Below are 17,477 nucleotides of genomic sequence, written 5' to 3'. Positions count from 1 at the left end.
TTTGTGTATGTCAGAAAGTCTTCTAAGTACAGTACACAGTCAGTGTCCAAGCAGCACACGTGGTGGCATATTACATGCATCAGTGCTGTAGTCTTATTATTATTATTAAAAGAAACAGCAAAATTTAAATGTGGCTAGCACAACCACCACCACCCCAAAGCGATCTGTCTGAAATTTGGCAGGGATAATATCTTCTTGAGGGACTATCATGTCTCCAAATATCATGCATCTAATCTTTTTAAATTGCCATTTGGTTTCCAAATGCAAGCGAATGGGAGTACAAGGTTCGGATATGTCAGTGCAGGTCAGTCTGAACCAGGACCAGATCCTGATTGCTGAACCAGGCACAAATTGGAGGGAGGGGGCTTGCAGAGCTTGAATTTCCAGCATCCCACCCATGTCTAGCCCCATGGAACCTTTGGTCCAGCAAATCTGGGTTGGTTCCTGAAACCCAGCCATAGACCAGAGTTCTAGGGCACTGGTGGGCACGATCTCTTTTAAGCACATATGATGTGACGGCAGAACACCCTGTGCTGCTCCCATACCTGAAACCATAGCAGCAGAACCACCTAATGTCAATGCACATCATACTTTTAGCAGGGTCCAAACTGCAGAGCTTGGCGCTGCCTCTTAAACTGAGAAGTTCCACTGTCCCAGTGAATTACCTAGTGACCAAACTGCCTTTAGGTGCCAGCTAAGGAAAAGAGGATAGGGAGAAACACATGCATCGCCATGGAAACACATCAGTTTTGAAAGCCTCGAGTTTGGGGTGGGGAGAGGGACTATGGACTGAGCTGTTTTCCACTAAGATGTTGGTCCTGAAATCTAGATTTGTTCCGTTGCCAAAATACAAAGCATAAGCCTTTGTTATGGCAGACATGCAAATTTAGTGAGCCCCATTAAAGCCACCAGCCCAGGCACACTGCCCCCCCTCCCCCGTGCTCTGAGATGGCCAGCCTGTTCAAGTTTGGGCTTTCTTTCATTTGACAGTCGTGTAAGAAACCAAAATTCCACCAGGACATCCTGTCATGTCACGTCAAATAGTTCTTGGGCTGAGAGAAGCTGCACTTCAAAAGCTACACAATGTTAAAAGCGGCAAAATTGCTGATGGTGAAGATGCTGCAGGAATGGCCAACACGGTGCAGCCCCCTCCTTCCATGAGTCTCACCTGCTCCTCCTCTTGCTACTCCTAGGGAGGCAGAACCAAGCTGCAGTATCAGGCAGAAGCACCATGCAGGCCTGCCTTGAAGACTCCATTTGCAAAGAAGGCTCATCCTCTGCAATATGTGAGCAGAAGAGAACACCGCTGAGCATGTGCAGAGAGTTTCCCCACAGCTGACTTCCTGGCCCCTGGTGCTGAGGGTGGGGCTTTAAGAAAGGCACAGGCACATCAGCCTTAAAACAAAAAAGAAAAAGCAAGTCATGGTCCCTTGTACTCTATGCAAACACCAGTAGATACATTCACGGGTATTAAAATGTTGCTTTTGTTAGTGTTCAAAATTCTTCACAGCTGCCAAATGATCATCAAGTCTCCCCCTGGCTGTGAGGCTGGAATATTCATGCTGCCCCCTGCTTTTACCAAATGCTTTTGATTTACCCCCCCAAAAAAAACCTCACAAACACACAGCTGTGCTGAAGCATCACTGTGAAGCCAACAGTGTCAGACCTGAGCATCACAGACTGCATTTCCCCCCCTATCCTGCTGTTATTTGGGACTCTCTGTGTTCTCTCTTCCAAGAGACTGAGCAGGTCCACTGCTGCTTAGGTTTAGCAAGGATGCCTCATCTATTCCCCATCAACAGCTATGAGAACATGCCCCAACCCAATGGATGCAGACCTTCCCCTGGTCACAAGGCGTGGCATCAATACAGAAGTGAGAGGAACGTCACCTGCACGGTATCACTTGTATTGTTACATGGTGGATTTAGCCCAGTCTACATTACTGAAGACCTTTCCTTAGAGCAGCCTTCCCCAAAGTGGTGCCCTCCAGGAGTTTTAGAATACAACTCCCATCACGATGGGAAAATGGAAATGGACTGTCTTCAAGCCAATACTGACTTATGGCGACTCTATAAATCAAGTTTTCATGGTAAGCGGTATTCAGAGGGGGTTTACCATTGCCTCCCTCTGAGGCTGAGAGCCAGTGACTGGCCCAAGGTCACCCAGTGAGCTTCGTGGCTGTGTGGGGATTCGAATCCTGGTCTCCCAGGTCTTAGTCCAACACCCTAACCACTACACCACATTGGCTCTATCATGATGGGAATTGTAGTCTAAAATCCTTGGAGGGCATGAGGTTGGAAAAAGCTCATTCTCCAAGCATAGATTTGCAATGGCACCATCCACACGCAAGCGAGAGCTAACACCTCAGGATAATCAAGTTTGACCAGCAGAAGTACAAATGTGGTGGTTTTTTTAAAAGCTAAAAACAGCCCAATGGGGACTGAAAATGCCCGATGGCCACAGAATACTGTCTGTCTGGAAGGGGTGGTAATAGGAGAATGGAATGGAGTTATCGTCGAAAAGGGCATGACTGGCTAGTTGTAGCCCTGAAGAGGAGTGCTCCACATGGAAACATTTTGTTGCAGATCTCGTCTTCTAGCTGAAAGTCAATGGATCAGGCAAGGACGGTTCTGTATGACCCAGGAGCATTCACATGAGATGTGGCTCTTTATTGGGTGCACACACTGGTAGCAAATCTGGATTTGCTGCTGTATAAAGTGTGAAACGGTCTTATAAAGCGAGGGGGGGTTATTCTGGCAAAGAAAACACCACGCCATACCCAAAATGTTCAACAAGATGCAAGCAAAGGAAAGCTTCAAGGTGGATATAACGTCACCCCCTTGGTCTGCTTGGGGGGGGGGGGAGGATGTTCTTTTAAACAGATCCAGGCAAGCAATGAAAATTAACACCAGCTGTGCCAATCAACTTGGTTTATTAGTTATTTAGCAGAATAATCAAAGGAACTCTGTACTACAGTGGTGCTTTACAACTCATACGATGCAGCTACCGAGAGACTCTCTCCTCTGGATCGTAGCGGCTGCTGGGTGACACGCTCCTCCTGCCTCTGGCTTCTTAATGTTGGCATGTGGAATCTGCCAGCACTGGTACATGGCGTCTCTCCCCCTTCAACAATGGACTGTCAACCCCTCACCTGCTCAGAGGGCTGTCCCCGCTTCCCAAGGGCTGGCCTCCTGTGCAGCTGATCAGGATCAATCCTGTGCCATCCTCTTGACAGCCAGCTGCTGCAGGAGTCCGCCCACTCCCACACCTCCATAGTTGGCATTCCTGCCTGGCACTGCCCAGCAAGCCCCCACTGTTTGTGACAGGCTCTGGGACCCAGAGCCTCCAGGCGCTATCTGGCGGCATCATCCATTCTGAAACAGAACCGGCTCTTTACAGGATACAGCTCTGAAGCGTCTACTTATTACCATGGCGTATTTTTAAGCAGCTTTCAGGCCCTCATTTAGGCTTCAGATAGGGCATTAAAGGGACAATGGCTGGATTCAGATTAAACAATTCCACTAGACAATACAGTGGGGACCAAGGGAAGTTGCCTGATACCAAATCAGACTATTGGCCTCTCTGCCCTACTCCTTTCCTTCTTCAGGGTCTCAAGCAGGGAAAGATCTTCTCTATCATCTTCATCTTTTTAAATCAGATGCCAGAGATTGGACCTGGGACCTTCTGCGTGCAAGCCCACTGCTGCCCCACCAAGCTATGGGCCCTCCCTACAAACTCCAAGAGACTACTAGAGTTCCAGAGGAAAGATTCCCCTCCTGGAGAAGTTTCAATGAGGCTAAGTGCAGAGGGCCTCTTCTTGGAGGACTTCTGTAATGGATCCACGGAGTCCAGATTCACCAGGATCAAAGCTAAATTAAAAACGGGGGGGGGGAGCATCTGTAGCCCTCCTGCTGTTGTTGGACCCTCAATCCCCATCACCCGCCTCAGCCGTCATGGCTAATGGAGCAGGGATGATGATGATGATGCGAGTTGTAGTCCAGCAACAACTGGGGTGAGGAACAAGTTAGCCACCCTGAAGGATGCTGGAGCGCCCCCGTAGACCAAGTCAAACTTCTTTTAAGGCTCACAAGTCAAACACGCCATAAATGGGGCTTTCAAGAGAGGCTGAGAAGAAAATGGTCACAAATCTATTATGTTACAGTTAATTCCCACTGTAGGCCCTTGCCAAGAGGAGAAATAGAGAGGGAAGAGGGTGGAGTGGAGTGGAGGCCCCAGCTGTGCCCCCAGCTGGGCCCCCGAGGAAGGAACAGCCATCAGAATTGTTTATCCCAGTGACAAGGGCCTTCAACTCCTCCAGCAAATTAGTTAATGAATTCCTGCTAGAAACCTAAAAGAAATAGCGGAGGGGGGGGCAGGGGCCGTGATTCAGCCAAAGTTAAGTGTGTGCTTAAATGCCTCCTACTAAAAGTCAGTAGAATTTTAAAGGGTTTAACTTGGCATGGTTGAAGTAGGTAAGGATTTTTCTTTTAGGCAGAAAAATACCTGATTTAAAACAAATAGGCCCAGCCTCACCTAAATGAAATACTGACTATTTCAAGGAATGGCAGTAAGAATGGAGGAACATGGAAAATTTCCTTCTTCCATGCAATCCTCGCTGTGCTCAAGTGTATCCCCACAGAGCACTTTTTTTTTAAGAGTGTCCAGACTGATATGGGCCTCTGCCCTGTGTGTGCATGCGTGCTGGGAACAATTAAGCACTGATCCAACACTGGGCTTCCGTTCCCGACAGAACTGCAGTGCACTTCTCCTGTCTGGACTCAACGGAGGTATCTCCATACAGCTCGAGACAAGCAGGGATGAGGTTTGGCATATCACCAAAAGAGCCCAAGCTCAATGAAACCGCAGAGCCCAGATTGACAGCAGAGCTTGGAAAAGTTACAGCTCCCATCAGCCCCAGCCAGCAGGGCCAATGGATTGGGCTGATGGGAGTTGTAGTTCCAAAAAGTAACTTTTCCAAGCTCTGCTTGTCAGCTGTTCTGCTCTCAGTGAGTAGCCGGATCAGCAAACTGGAACCAGCAACTCACCCACAGGGTGGCTGGCTCTGTGGGGAGAAAGAAGAGAGCTTCAGGCAGCTTTGCTGACAAACAAATTAGGGGAATAGAGTCATTTTCAGCTCCCTCCCCATGCATGGAAGGGAAAAAGGAGACAAAATACTTAAGCTGTTGAGGAGGATTAAGGCTGTAAAGGACAGAGCTGAGCAGCTGCGACCCTTCAAGAGGCACCCAGAAGCATCAAGGTTACAGCCCATTGCAGACACCAGAGAGTATGAGAAGATGCCCAGTCAAAGATGTGGAGTCCTGTTACTTGACCATGGAATTGGGCCCCAGGGTGGGGGGCACAAGGATATTTCGGCTGGAAGTGGCAACTTTTGCTTTCTAGTGCAAACCACGGGTGGAGGCAAAACAAGGCCATCTATCTATACAATTTGCAGCGAGACTTTAACACAAAATTTAATGTGTACATGCTTCAAACCATGCTCTTTGGAAAAATGTTAACACACATATTTAAAATTGAAACGTGTCATGTTAAGATTTATTATAATCTTCGGGAGTGGAAAGGGTTAGGGTCAAATCCCAGCTCAGCAGGAAAGTGGTCATTTTGGAATTGGAAGAGCCTTATGCACATACCCTATGTGATGTAAACATTATACCTTCTCCCTGCCCCTCCCCACCACACACTTTGTATGTGAACAGGGCAGACACGTGAACAAATGTCTAGCGTGGCCCCAAGATGAAGAGACAATGCACAATTTTACCATCACCCTGTAAGTGCCGCAGCTGCAGGGGAGGACCATCTGCACAAGTGATTCAGTCAGGCCCTCGCATGGCCATATCCTCTTAAGAAAAGCTGCCCACCAGCCCCTGTCACATCACAGACGACAGGGTGCATCTTCTGGACTGAGGTGGCCTGGGGATTCCTGCTTCTCATTCAAGTGCTCAGGGTCACCCCGCAGAGACAAGGTTGCAGAAGAAAGTAAAATATTTCTTCATGCACGGTATAATTGCTGCCACCCTGGACTCCTTCAGGAGGAAGGGCGGGATATAAATTCAGTAAATAGTGGCCAGGGCAGCAAATAGCCATTCTCCATGATCAGTGGCCAGGCATCCCAAGTAGCCTATGCTGGGGACAAGCCAAGAAAAGCCACAGCCTCCAGCCTCCATGTACTAGTACCTGCAAGGGGAGAACTGGCTGGGCCCAGATTGTTGCTTTAGATCAGGGATTGGGAACTTTTGTCCCTCCAGATATTGCTGGTCGTGCTTGCTGGAGCTGATAGTAGTTCAGCAACATCTGGAGAGCTGAGGATTCCCCACACCTGTTTTGGGTGGGTTGTGGGCTGATTTACAAGGCATTCTTAAGTACACAGAGTAAGGCCAACTACGCAAGTTATGTACTACTGTCTACCTACTGAACGTGGGCAGAAATGCACCTGCTCCTACTCTAAGAACCTTTTAAAGGGAGGTGCCAGGACTTAGTCTGCTATAAAAACAGGAAAGAAAAAGAGAAGGTCCTCCAAGCTACAGCTTCTCTGTAAACCAGCGGTCAGCAAGCACTCTCTGCGCATGCTAAGATTGAATGGCTCTTGCCAATGTTCTTCCAAATATTCAGTACAACATTCAGAGCAACTTTCCAGGAACTGATAGCCAATATGCAAAGCTTACAGGAAAAGGGCTGCCAATGGTAGATAGTTAAACTTTGGGACTTACCTGTGCTCTCTATGAATGAAACAGATCTGCCAGCGTGACAGTCAGCTGTCTACCAAGTACTGAAGCAGTCAACACAGGCGCTGTGGATCCCAAACATCCAGCTCAATCAGAAAATGCTTCCTGAGTAACCATTAAAAAGGCACTGCCTCCCTGCTTAAATACACCTGAACAGTATCTATAGTTTGAATTCCAAGCGGAAGACGTTCCACAGGAGCAGCCTTATCAGTCTGTTCCAGCAAGACAACAAAGAATCATGTTTGTATCTGATGAAGCAAACTCTAGCCCACAAAAGCTGATAAATTTGTTAGTTTTAGGGTGGCAAAAGACTTTGTTTCTTAAAATCAAGCTCAAGACTTTGAAATCATTGTTTCCGAATTGTTTCCGCTTTAGACACCGTAGAGGTTGGTCTGCCAGCAGAACACAAAACAAAGCTTTCCTCTCCACAAATAAAAGAGCCACTCGCCTGTTGAATGACACCCTCTTTATTCAAAAATATATTTATGAGACATTTCAGAATATACTGCTGCGAAAATGGCAGCCTATACTTCTAAATTTATTTCTAGATCAATTCATGTACAGATTTAAGAAAATGTTTTAGGGCAGAATATGGATTTGATCGCAATGAAAGATCATCCAGAGCACTAAGTGCCCTGGCAGACTCCCACCCCTCCTTGACCCTTTAAAGCAAATTAAGATTAATTGGATTTCAATTACATTAAAATAAAACAAAAAAGTGGAACACACAGATTGCCAAAGATGTGCTGCTGTGTCTCAAACACACCCACTCACTGGGCTTTCCCCATCATGCCCCCCCCAATCTTTTGAGGGGAAAAGGCATTGCATTGAGGACTCTTCTACCTCAGCTTTGAAGATCAAGGAGGAGTCTTTCACCTTGATAATGGAAAACCTCAAAACGCCCAACTGCACTCTATGTGCTTTGAACAGAAATGGATCGTTGTGGTTGGATTTGGCACACAGACAAAAGCCAAAATGTAGATCACTTCCAGGGCAATCTGAGAGCAAAGGGCTGTGAGAGTGTGCACCGGTGCACCAGAGGAGGCAGCAAGGTGGCCCAGGACCAAATCCCTCTTCCAAGGTCAGAGTGTGGGATGGAGGGATGGCCCTCACAGGTGCTAATTGGAACGGGGAGGTTTGTTTTTCTTGTTTAAAAAAACACAAAAGAATGAAAGATCCCAAAACATTGGGAAATCAGCCTGTTATTAATGCGAAATAAGTCTTTGCAGTCTAGAAGTACAAATATTGCTGCATTGTTTACAGAGCAAGCTGGTGAAGGGAGGAGGGCAAGCCAGGGACGGGGAACCTGTGCCATGCTCCTGGTGCTGTTGGACTTCCAACCAGGCCCAGACAGAAAGGCCAATGGCCAGAGATGAACTCCAGTAACATTTGGAGGGCCACCGAAGTTCCCCATCCCTGATGTAGCCCACCAATGGACACAATCCACTGCGAACATCTACAGGGCCTCCTGTTCCTTCACATGGACTTCTGCCAACTGACACTCCTTGAAGAATGTGGCCACTTGCAAACCTATTCCTAAGTTCAGCTCATTCACTTATGGCTGAGGCGGATTTTTACTGCCAAGGTTTCAACGCATTCTTTAAGATGCTGTTCTTAATGGAGAAATTCTGGAGCATTCCACACTGGTCAATTTAAACCTAATGCACTTAGAGGATGGAGGTGAGGGTCTGAATACAGCGTAAGGGAGCCCGAGCACAACTGACTTGTGCTGAACAGCAGATGACAGCATTGCTGGGGGCCAGTGAGCATCAGCAGTTGCATCTCAGTCACGCAAACTTGTTTTTGGTCACCTGTGGCCTGTATGTCTCCATGTACACATGCCACAAATCAGCAGGAAACACTCACGGAGATTCCATCTGTAAAGCAGAAGCTTCAACCAACCGCACGGCTTTCTTCACACAGCAATGCCACACGCACACACTAGAATCGTCAGGCCCAGAAAAATCAAGCTCGACACACACCAAACCAATTCAAAAACAATCCAGTTCTTTTTTATACAAGCAGAGGGAGCGGAGCAAAAGCAAAAAAATCAACTTTCTTTTTTTGCCGAAAACTCTCAAAAGTAGACAGACATGATTAGCACAGGCGGTGATGGAAACTGGAAGTGCTATGAGGGGAAGCAAATGATAAAACATGAACTTTCGCCAAATAGGAGGGCGCTCGCCTCCTCTGCAGGAGCGCAGCGCCCTCGCCATCCCAGCAACAGGCAGCGAGGAGTTCAAGGAGAGTCTCCGTCCAGTCCTTCCTATGTGTTCTGCTGGGATTAAATGGAACTAGAGGGGAAAAGGGGAATGCAGACACCTTTGTGTCCTAGTCAGTTGAGAAAAGGTCCCCAGCAGACGGCAGAGGCGCCAACCCTCCGGTAACATTGGGCAACAGCGACAAATCAGGAAGGCTCTGGATGTGCGATTTAAGCTCTTTGCGGACCTGAGTTACCCGAGCAAGTTTCTGCTTGTATTCCTGATGGGGGGAAAGACAGAAAAAAAGAATTAGAAGCTGCTCCCGCTTCCCAACCACCCTCCCCTTCTTAGCTGCATACAAGAGCTGATTTGCAGCCTGCAGGCCCCTTCCCAGCTTCTGTAGCAATGTAAGGTGAACACCACTGCCATTAGGGCCACAGGCTGAAATAAGACAGACGGAGGTGCTTCCTTCATCCCTACGTTGCGCCGGAAGCAGCCACAGCAAGCACCAGGCAACGGCATGGAAGAAATAGGGCAGAGAGAGGAGACCAAAAGCGGCTGAAACATGGAAAGGGCACCACTTCTCCACCCTTTCAGTGACAGGCAGGCAATTTGATCCACATCGTATTTATATAACTTATTCTGCTTTCATGAACCAGGATGTCTGAGGAAAATGGTGTTAGGCTGACCAAAGCTGGAGGGATGGGTGGAACTGCTGCTGTTTGCAAGGGCCCGGGCAGACCAGTGTGGGGAGGAGGAGGGCCAAGGAGCTCCACTCATCTGCAGCCTGGGAAATCTTGCTCAGCCCACACAGTTTCCAGGGTCCATTTTTATTTTTATTAGCATTTATTTCCCACCCTCCACCCAGAGGTCCCAGGGCAACAGCCTTAACACACAGTGTGAACAATAATTAAAAACAACCTAAGATCCCAAAATAGAGAACTGAGACAAATACTTGTCTGAGATGTCAAATGCAGGGTAAAGAGGTGTGTCTTCAGCATTTGCCTAAAACCGTACAGTGAAATGATGATGATGATGATGATGATGATTATATCCTGCCCACCACATTCCCTGCAAGGCGGCTGGGAGGTCTATGCAGGGGTGATCCAGCCCTACAGCAATGCATGGCACAGGTCAGAAGTAGCTGGAGAAGACCTCCCAGGATTGCATGAGGTGTCCAGCTCTCACATGACTGAGGGGAGGGGAAGGAGTGAGCTAAACATCCGCTAACCATTCCTAGGCTTAGAGAGAAAGTGAAAGGAGAGGACAGCTCATTTGCCAGCCGCTATGAAACATGGGAATCTGCCTTAAAACGATTCAGACCACAAGTCCTCTAGGAAAGTAGCGTGCAGTCCATACTGCCACACGCAAAGCTCTGCGTGGGCTAACATTAGCATTTTAATGGGAGTCAACAAGTCTTAAAATATTTACAAACCCTCCAATAAAAATAAACTTCTAAAGTAAAACTTTGCATTTGTTTGAATGTAATTTAAACCACAGAAGATGTGCTTATATTGGCTATCAGAAAGGTTTTTGGGGAGACAGGGCATTGGAAAAATTCCTGGGAAATCTGAGTAAAATCTTCCCATAAACCCGACATCACTCCCCCCCTTTCTATCTCCTTGCATACCTTATAAGCAATTGCTCTCTCCCTGACCCTAACAAACAACATTAAGGCATTCTGCAAAAAGTCCACTCTGCAAGCTTTGCACAAAGTCTACATGCCTCTTTATGCAGAAGCTTCCAGGGTGTTTGATGGGGCTTATACCCTGCTCTCTGTACACGGGATGGCAGCCTTCCACTGACAAATCCTTACAGCTTCTAGGATATAAGGAACTGCCACCAAACATGGACAGGATGCCAGGGTAGGGCAGAGCACCTTCAAGAGCTGTCCTCTATTTAAGTCTCCCCTTGAAGTGACGACTCAAGAGAGTCATACTCAGAGTTTCACTGAATCACCATCCTGAGAAGGTGTGGTGTCAACCGTCCTCTTTCAACATCCCCTCATCACGTTAAGGTGTGTGTCCTAGAGGAATCCCAGAAGCGTATAAAGATCAAATAAGGAACCGGTTTGAGGCTTTAAACTTAGTTGACAGAGAACCAGAAGAACTATGGAATGAAGTCAGTGACGTTATCAGAGAAGAATGCAAGAAGACAATACCTCTAGTTAAAAAGAAAGACCCCAATGGATGACTGAAGAAACTCTTAAAATGGTTAAAGAGAGAAGGAAAGCAAAAGCAAAAGGAGATAGAAACACAATCAGAACCCTAAATGCAACAATACAACAACTAGTACATAGGGACAAAGAGAACTATTACAATAGTTACTGTATAGAAATAGAAGAGGACACCAAAAAGGGTAGAACAAGAGTCCTATTCCAAAAGATTAGAGAAATGAAAGGGAAATTTAAACCAAGAGTAGGGATGTTGAATAATCAACAGGGGAACACACTGACTGACCGAGATGAAATAAAAGGAAGATGGAAGCAATACACTGAAGAACTCTATAAAAGAGACGCCAGGATGACAGATTCATTCACGGAGGAACCATATGATGAAGAACCAGAAATTTCAGAATGTGAGGTGAAAGCTGCTCTTAAAATACTTGGAAGAAACAAATCACCAGGAACAGATGGCATACCAATAGAGTTGCTACAAGCTACTGAGACTGAATCAGTCCAAATTTTGACAAAAATCCATCAAAAAATATGGAAAACTAAACAATGGCCCACAGACTGGAAGCGTTCCATATACATCCCAATTCCAAAGAAAGGGGATCCCAGGGAATGCAGTAATTATTGAAGTATTGCCTTAATATCCCATGCAAGTAAAGTAATGCTCAAGATTCCACAACAAAGGCTCTTGCCATATATGGAGCGAGAAATACCAGACGTCCAAGCTGGATTTAGAAAGGGAAGAGGTACCAGAGATCATATTGCAAACATACGTTGGATAATGGAACGGACCAAGGAATTTCAGAAGAAAATCACCCTGTGCTTTTTAGACTACAGCAAAGCCTTTGACTGTGTAGATCATGAAAAACTATAGAATGCTTTAAAAGAAATGCGGGTGCCATAGCATCTGATTGTCCCGATGCACAACCTATACTCTGCACAAGAGGCTACTGTAAGGACAGAATATGGAGAAACTGATTGGTTCCCCATCAGAAAGGGTGTGAGACAGGGGTGTATTTTATCACCCTAAAGTTTTAAAGTTTTTTGTTTTGTTTCCCGCCCTGGGCTCCTGCCGGAAGGAAGGGCGGGATATCAATCAAATAATAAATAAACTTAGGAACGTGTGGAGTTGCCTCATTCCAGCCAGACCACTTATCCAATTAGCTCAGTGTTACCTGCTCTAACCAGTAGTGGCTTTCAGGCAGAGGAGGGTCTACCACTCTTCCACTGAGCTCTGGTCCCTCCCCAAAAGGCCAGTGACTCTGCTCCCCCTTTCCCCTGAAAGCCTCAGCCTACCTCTCTCTGAGCCATCTCAATTCCCCTTCTGTAACATAACCAGCCCTCCTCTGCTTGTGGTATACTGTACTGCAGTCTGGATTGTGCAGGTTGCTCCACCTGGTGGACAGATGGCTACCACCACTCACAGCAGGAGAGAGGGTGGACTAGATGGCTCCTGAGGTCCTTCCAGCTCACTGTACTACAATACAGAAACCAGAACCTCAGTGCCCCCCACCCCCAGCAATGTTATATTTGCAGAGTACACTAAAGGGGCAAAGTCCTTTCTGTCCTCTTAGAAGCAGAACGACGGAAAAACAAATGAACAGCTAAAGGACAAGGTCTCCTGGGCTGCCTTGGGATAAGAGACTTTATTGTGCCTAAAAATGCTGAGAGACAAGAGGCTGATACTGCTGGGTTTTGCTGCCAAGAAGCTGCTGCCTGGACACTGTAGTACAAGAGTCTGAAAGACAGTGATGGATGCTGCCCTGGGAGAGCCAGGAAGGAGAAAGAGGAGGGAAGCGCAACCGCCAGGCCTTACTCTCCCTCACCCACTAAGGCGGGGATTTCAACCAGCCAAGCCTGGAGGAAAAGCCAGCCAGAAGAGGCAGCACAGAAACGCCAGATCTAAATGCAGGGAAGGCACATCCTAGAAGCAGCAACCCCACTGCTCCAGGACATCTCCTCACCCAATGGAGGCTCAACAGGGAGGACAAGGGTTCTCCACCCTGGAATGCTGCCTTTCGAAGGGGAAGCCAAACCCTCTTATCTTGATTGCACCAGAAGGACTCCCATGCTGAAGTGCCTCCCTTGAAAACAACACACAAGCACTGCTCAGTGTTTAAGGTCAGGCAGGCACACTGTCCGTTACTTGTCCGAGGCATCATGCAGGAAGGCAAAAATCCCCATAAATGGCAAGGAAGACTTCAAGGTCCCATAGGCCCACTCCCCACTTACTCAACACCCATTGTCACCCACTCCTGGGGCAGAGGGGGCTCAACTGACCTAAACCCACCCCCCTTTCAAATCCCTACTTGCCAATATCTTTCGGGATTAATCCCAAAAAGGCTCCTAATGAGATGGAACAGAGTGTTTGCCTTGAGAAAAACCTGCGAAGGTGGTCGATTCATTGTGGCAAAAGAGAGTCGCCACCAGGGCTGCACTATGAGTGCTCATTGTCTGTGCTGTGACACAACTGGGCAGAGAGGCATTGCAACGGGATAGCCTTATTGTGGGGACCTCTTTTCGTCTAGACTGAACCGAAAGGCTGGTGACACGCAAGCATAAACAACGGCAACACAGAGATTTTCAGGATTACCAGCAATGATCTCTCTCACCAGGCTTCCTGACCGGAGTTCGAATGACAAACGATATAAATGTAAACCATTGGCAGCGTTTCAGTGTTCAATCCACTAGCCAGACAGTCACCTCTTCCCCACCCCCACCCGCAAGCAGACTAACGCTCTGTGCTTAAAAAGCTGGTCTCCATCCACAAGGGATGCACAATACCCTTAAAAGGAAATAGCTCAACCAAAGCAGCAAAGACTCAGCTGAACCCAAAAAGTTAATAGGCCTAATCGGTACATGCAGGGATCAGACAGAAAGGCAAGTTACGCTCACTCCCCAACTCTGCTCAGCTGAAAAGGGAAGGAAATTCCTTCAAAAAAATAAAATGAGACATTAATTCAGATTCGCCATTCAAGACAGGGTTGCTAAAAAGCTGCCACCAATGAAATGAAATTAAATGAATGAAATTAAATGAAATGACAGTCAAGCTTCCAACCTGGCACAAGCTTGTATGGCAGAACTGGGAGACAAGGCGGCAAAGCAAGTGGGCTGATGCTTTCTGGGAAGGGGCTCCATCTCCTTTCTATATTTTACTGGCCACTTGGCTGCTCCTCACTTTCTCCTAGATTGCAAAGGCTTCAGCTGCAACAAAGAACTGCCCGCTCCATTTGATGGCCAATCAGATTTGCCCTGTGGAAGACTTATGCGGCTGATGGAGGGGAACCAGCCATCTTCAAGCAACACACAGTACAGATTGTGCTGATCATTTCACGTCTGACTAGTAAAACACCATCTTTTAGAAGCTTCAGATACAGATGCACTTTCAATTTCATCCCCCCCCCAAAAAAAAGTGGACATGGGACACAGGCAAGAGCTCAAAGTTATCAGAAGGTCCATTCTGCACAACACAGGAAACGGACCTTTAATGTGGCGGCACCTACCCTGTGGAATTCCCTCCCCTTGAATATTGGACAGGCACCCATCTCTGTTATCTTTTCAGCACCTATTGAAGACCTTCCTCTTTCAACAAGCGTTTTAAGTTGAGACCTTATCCCAGTCTGCATCTATGTTGGGATTGCTTTTTAATGTTTTTAAAGCTTTTTAAAAAATGTTTAAGATATTTTAATATGTTTTTAAGGATGTTTTGTTTTTAATATATTTTAAAGTCTGTTTTTATTATGTTCTGAAGTGTTTTTAGTGCTTTTGTTTGCTGCCCTGGGTAGGATATAAATCTAATAAACAGATAAATAAAAGTTCAGAGAAGAAATTATATGATAGAAGTCTCTACCAATTGTCACTGTGATCTCCTTGCTAAAAGCAAGGATGGGGGACCTGTGATCGTCCAGCAAGCACAGCCAATGGCCGAGGAGAACGGGAGATGCAATCCAGGAACAAGTGGCCGTCAAAATTCCCCCCATCCCCTTAAAGTGAGATACTGCATAGTGCGAGCATGCACGTGTCACATCTTTTCCTGGTCTTCTTGAAAACTCTTACAAGGGTTGAGATGGTGTTCTAAATTTCAAGTCTGAATTGTGTCCTCAGTATGCACAGTATTTCAAGGACCGGTGACATATTTGCAATCTATTTTGAATCTTTCAGCTCAAAACCACTGCCTCTTAAGATGGAACGTGTGTCTTTATTCCCTTCTGGAGATTAAAACTCAAGTTTTTTTCTGCTACAGTTAGCTTTTGGGTCTTGCAGTGATAAGGGCTAGTTCCAGCACCATCCTATCTCATCTGACAATGTGTCCTGGCATGAGCAACACTTTGGTATGACATATCCCAGCAAGGGAGCTCAGAGCTCCAGGGCTGTGCTATTTTAGGATCTCTTGGTCAACAGTCTGCAATGAGAAATCATTGACACCCCATGTAAGTAATACTGAGTCCCAGAATTTGCCTCAGCCTCTGAGCGATTGTGATAGTAGCCTCTAAATTAGAACCCCAATCTTTAGACAGCTAGCTTTTGTCCCAGAGACAGGGATTAACTGTTTTAATTACTTGGGTGAAAAATTACTTTGAGAATCTGGAGCACCCTGAAGATGTAGAGCTATTTGCCTTATTTGATCAGAGCTCCAGACTTTTCCTGACTAAGCAAAATAAATCCAGATTTATATTGCCAGACAGAAGCCATGTTTCTTTCCCCAATTCATTCCGGAAACAGGTTTTGACCTTACAATGCACTAAGGGGAAGGAGTCAATTTTCCTAAGGTAGACTGTGCAACGAACTGGGATCTTCTTGTTTCTATGATAAGAGGCCTTGAGTCACAAGAGAGCATCACAAAACAAACAGGACATTACAGAGGAGCTTTATGCCAGAGGGCTTGAAACATACCAAGCTGCCTATTCAGCATTTGCAGTCCTCCTAGCCAGGGCCTAAGAAAGCAGCAAGATATATATTTATAGGGGTCCAGATGGAGGATTCCTGCATCTTAAAGTTAGTATGTTAATATGCATAGACGCATCATGACACAGTAATGTAGCAGCAGTGGCAAGTGGAATTACTAGTAATCTGCACCACCACAGCCCTATCTGCAAGGAATGCATCTGCTCCTTAAGACCTGCACAGCAGGGTTGTGCTGGGCTCAAGTGGTTCCCAAAGACCCAAAGGGCACGGGAGCTCAAGGAGAACTTCTACCCTTACAAAGCAGCTAGCAGGGGGCAAATGTGAGCACTGGCTGAGAGGAGAGGCTCCATCTCTAGCACAAGGGCATCAACTGCACTGACACACCTCCCCAAACTTCAGAGCGTTTTGCTTGTGTTGGACAAAAGAGCACATTTTACAACCAGGCACCAATACCCTTTCTGACTGCAACAGATTTCATCAGCCAACCATCCAGGACCCTCAGCTAGACCTGTGTAATATTACTGTGCATGCAACATCATGTATGGGAACAAGGTGAGAGCCAAGAGCAAGGGGTGCCCTGAAAGGCAAGAGCAACATGCAGCTTTCAAGGAGTCAACGCATGCCCGTGGCAGGAGGAGAGTCTGCCACTGGAGCAACCTGTTCAGCCCCTGCATCTCCTTCTGGACTGCTCTGCCCTCTACAGTCACTCACGTTCCACCCAAGAACAGCTGCTCATAATAGTCAGGGCTGGCAGCCCTTTATGTGCTACCCGGGGGCAACACAACAGATGGCAGAATGACATACAAGCAGAATCATTAATTACATTCCCGTAATAATCCCGGGGTGTAGAGCAGAACAAGCTGCCTTGCTGGAAGTGGTACATTTCAGATAAATGGCTCTCTGCCATGCTCATGCACTCTCCTCCACCAGCTTTGGACACTGCTGAGTTCCAAAGTCTTATTTATAGCCTTTTCTTGTATTCCCAGTTCAAGTTGTTTTTACAAAAGCATTTTTATCATTTGCATACATGTATGGTTAGGATCAGGTTTGAAAGGGCTTCAACTGAACTCCCAAGTAGGCACCCCAAGAGCAGGCAGCAAGCAAGGATGTCAGAAAAGTAGAGCATGGCACAGCTGATCACAGAGCAAATACATCAAAAAGAGAAAAGCATCAAGTTACTAGCAAGGTGCAAGTTGGACACTCTGAGGAACGGGAAATACTGGCAAACTGACTTGGACTGAACATAAGAGCAATCCATGTTTCCTTCGAGAAAGTTCCAAGTTTTACAAGTTCCTTTTTCTAAAAGAAGTATTGTGTTTTTAACATTAAATATTAAAACACAATGCTTTTTGATGTATGCCAATCGGAAGCATGCATTTGAGTTGCTACGTTCAAGCATTGCACATAAATATGCCCACTCCGTGCCCCGCAGCCCTTTTCCATGGGGATTTTTGGCAA

General features: G+C 46.6%; 1 protein-coding gene across 4 annotated transcripts in view; it reads right to left on the bottom strand.

The window, feature by feature from the left end:
• The window catches only part of RPRD1B (regulation of nuclear pre-mRNA domain containing 1B), a 63,041-nt gene that overhangs the window by 18,455 nt on the left and 27,109 nt on the right, over positions 1–17,477 (bottom strand). For 3 of the 4 annotated variants that reach the window (XM_061630761.1, XM_061630762.1, XM_061630763.1), the window contains exon 7: positions 1,169–1,395. In XM_061630761.1, the coding sequence (XP_061486745.1) occupies positions 1,169–1,395 (227 nt within the window). Of the gene's footprint in view, positions 1–1,168; positions 1,396–8,726; positions 9,222–17,477 lie in introns of those variants that run through there. The other variant, XM_061630764.1, reaches the window with a different exon arrangement.

The sequence above is a fragment of the Rhineura floridana genome, chromosome 6 (genome assembly GCF_030035675.1).
Source record: "Rhineura floridana isolate rRhiFlo1 chromosome 6, rRhiFlo1.hap2, whole genome shotgun sequence".
In the NCBI taxonomy this organism is placed as follows: Eukaryota; Metazoa; Chordata; class Lepidosauria; order Squamata; family Rhineuridae; genus Rhineura; species Rhineura floridana.
This window is presented reverse-complemented; position numbering and strand designations above follow the sequence as displayed.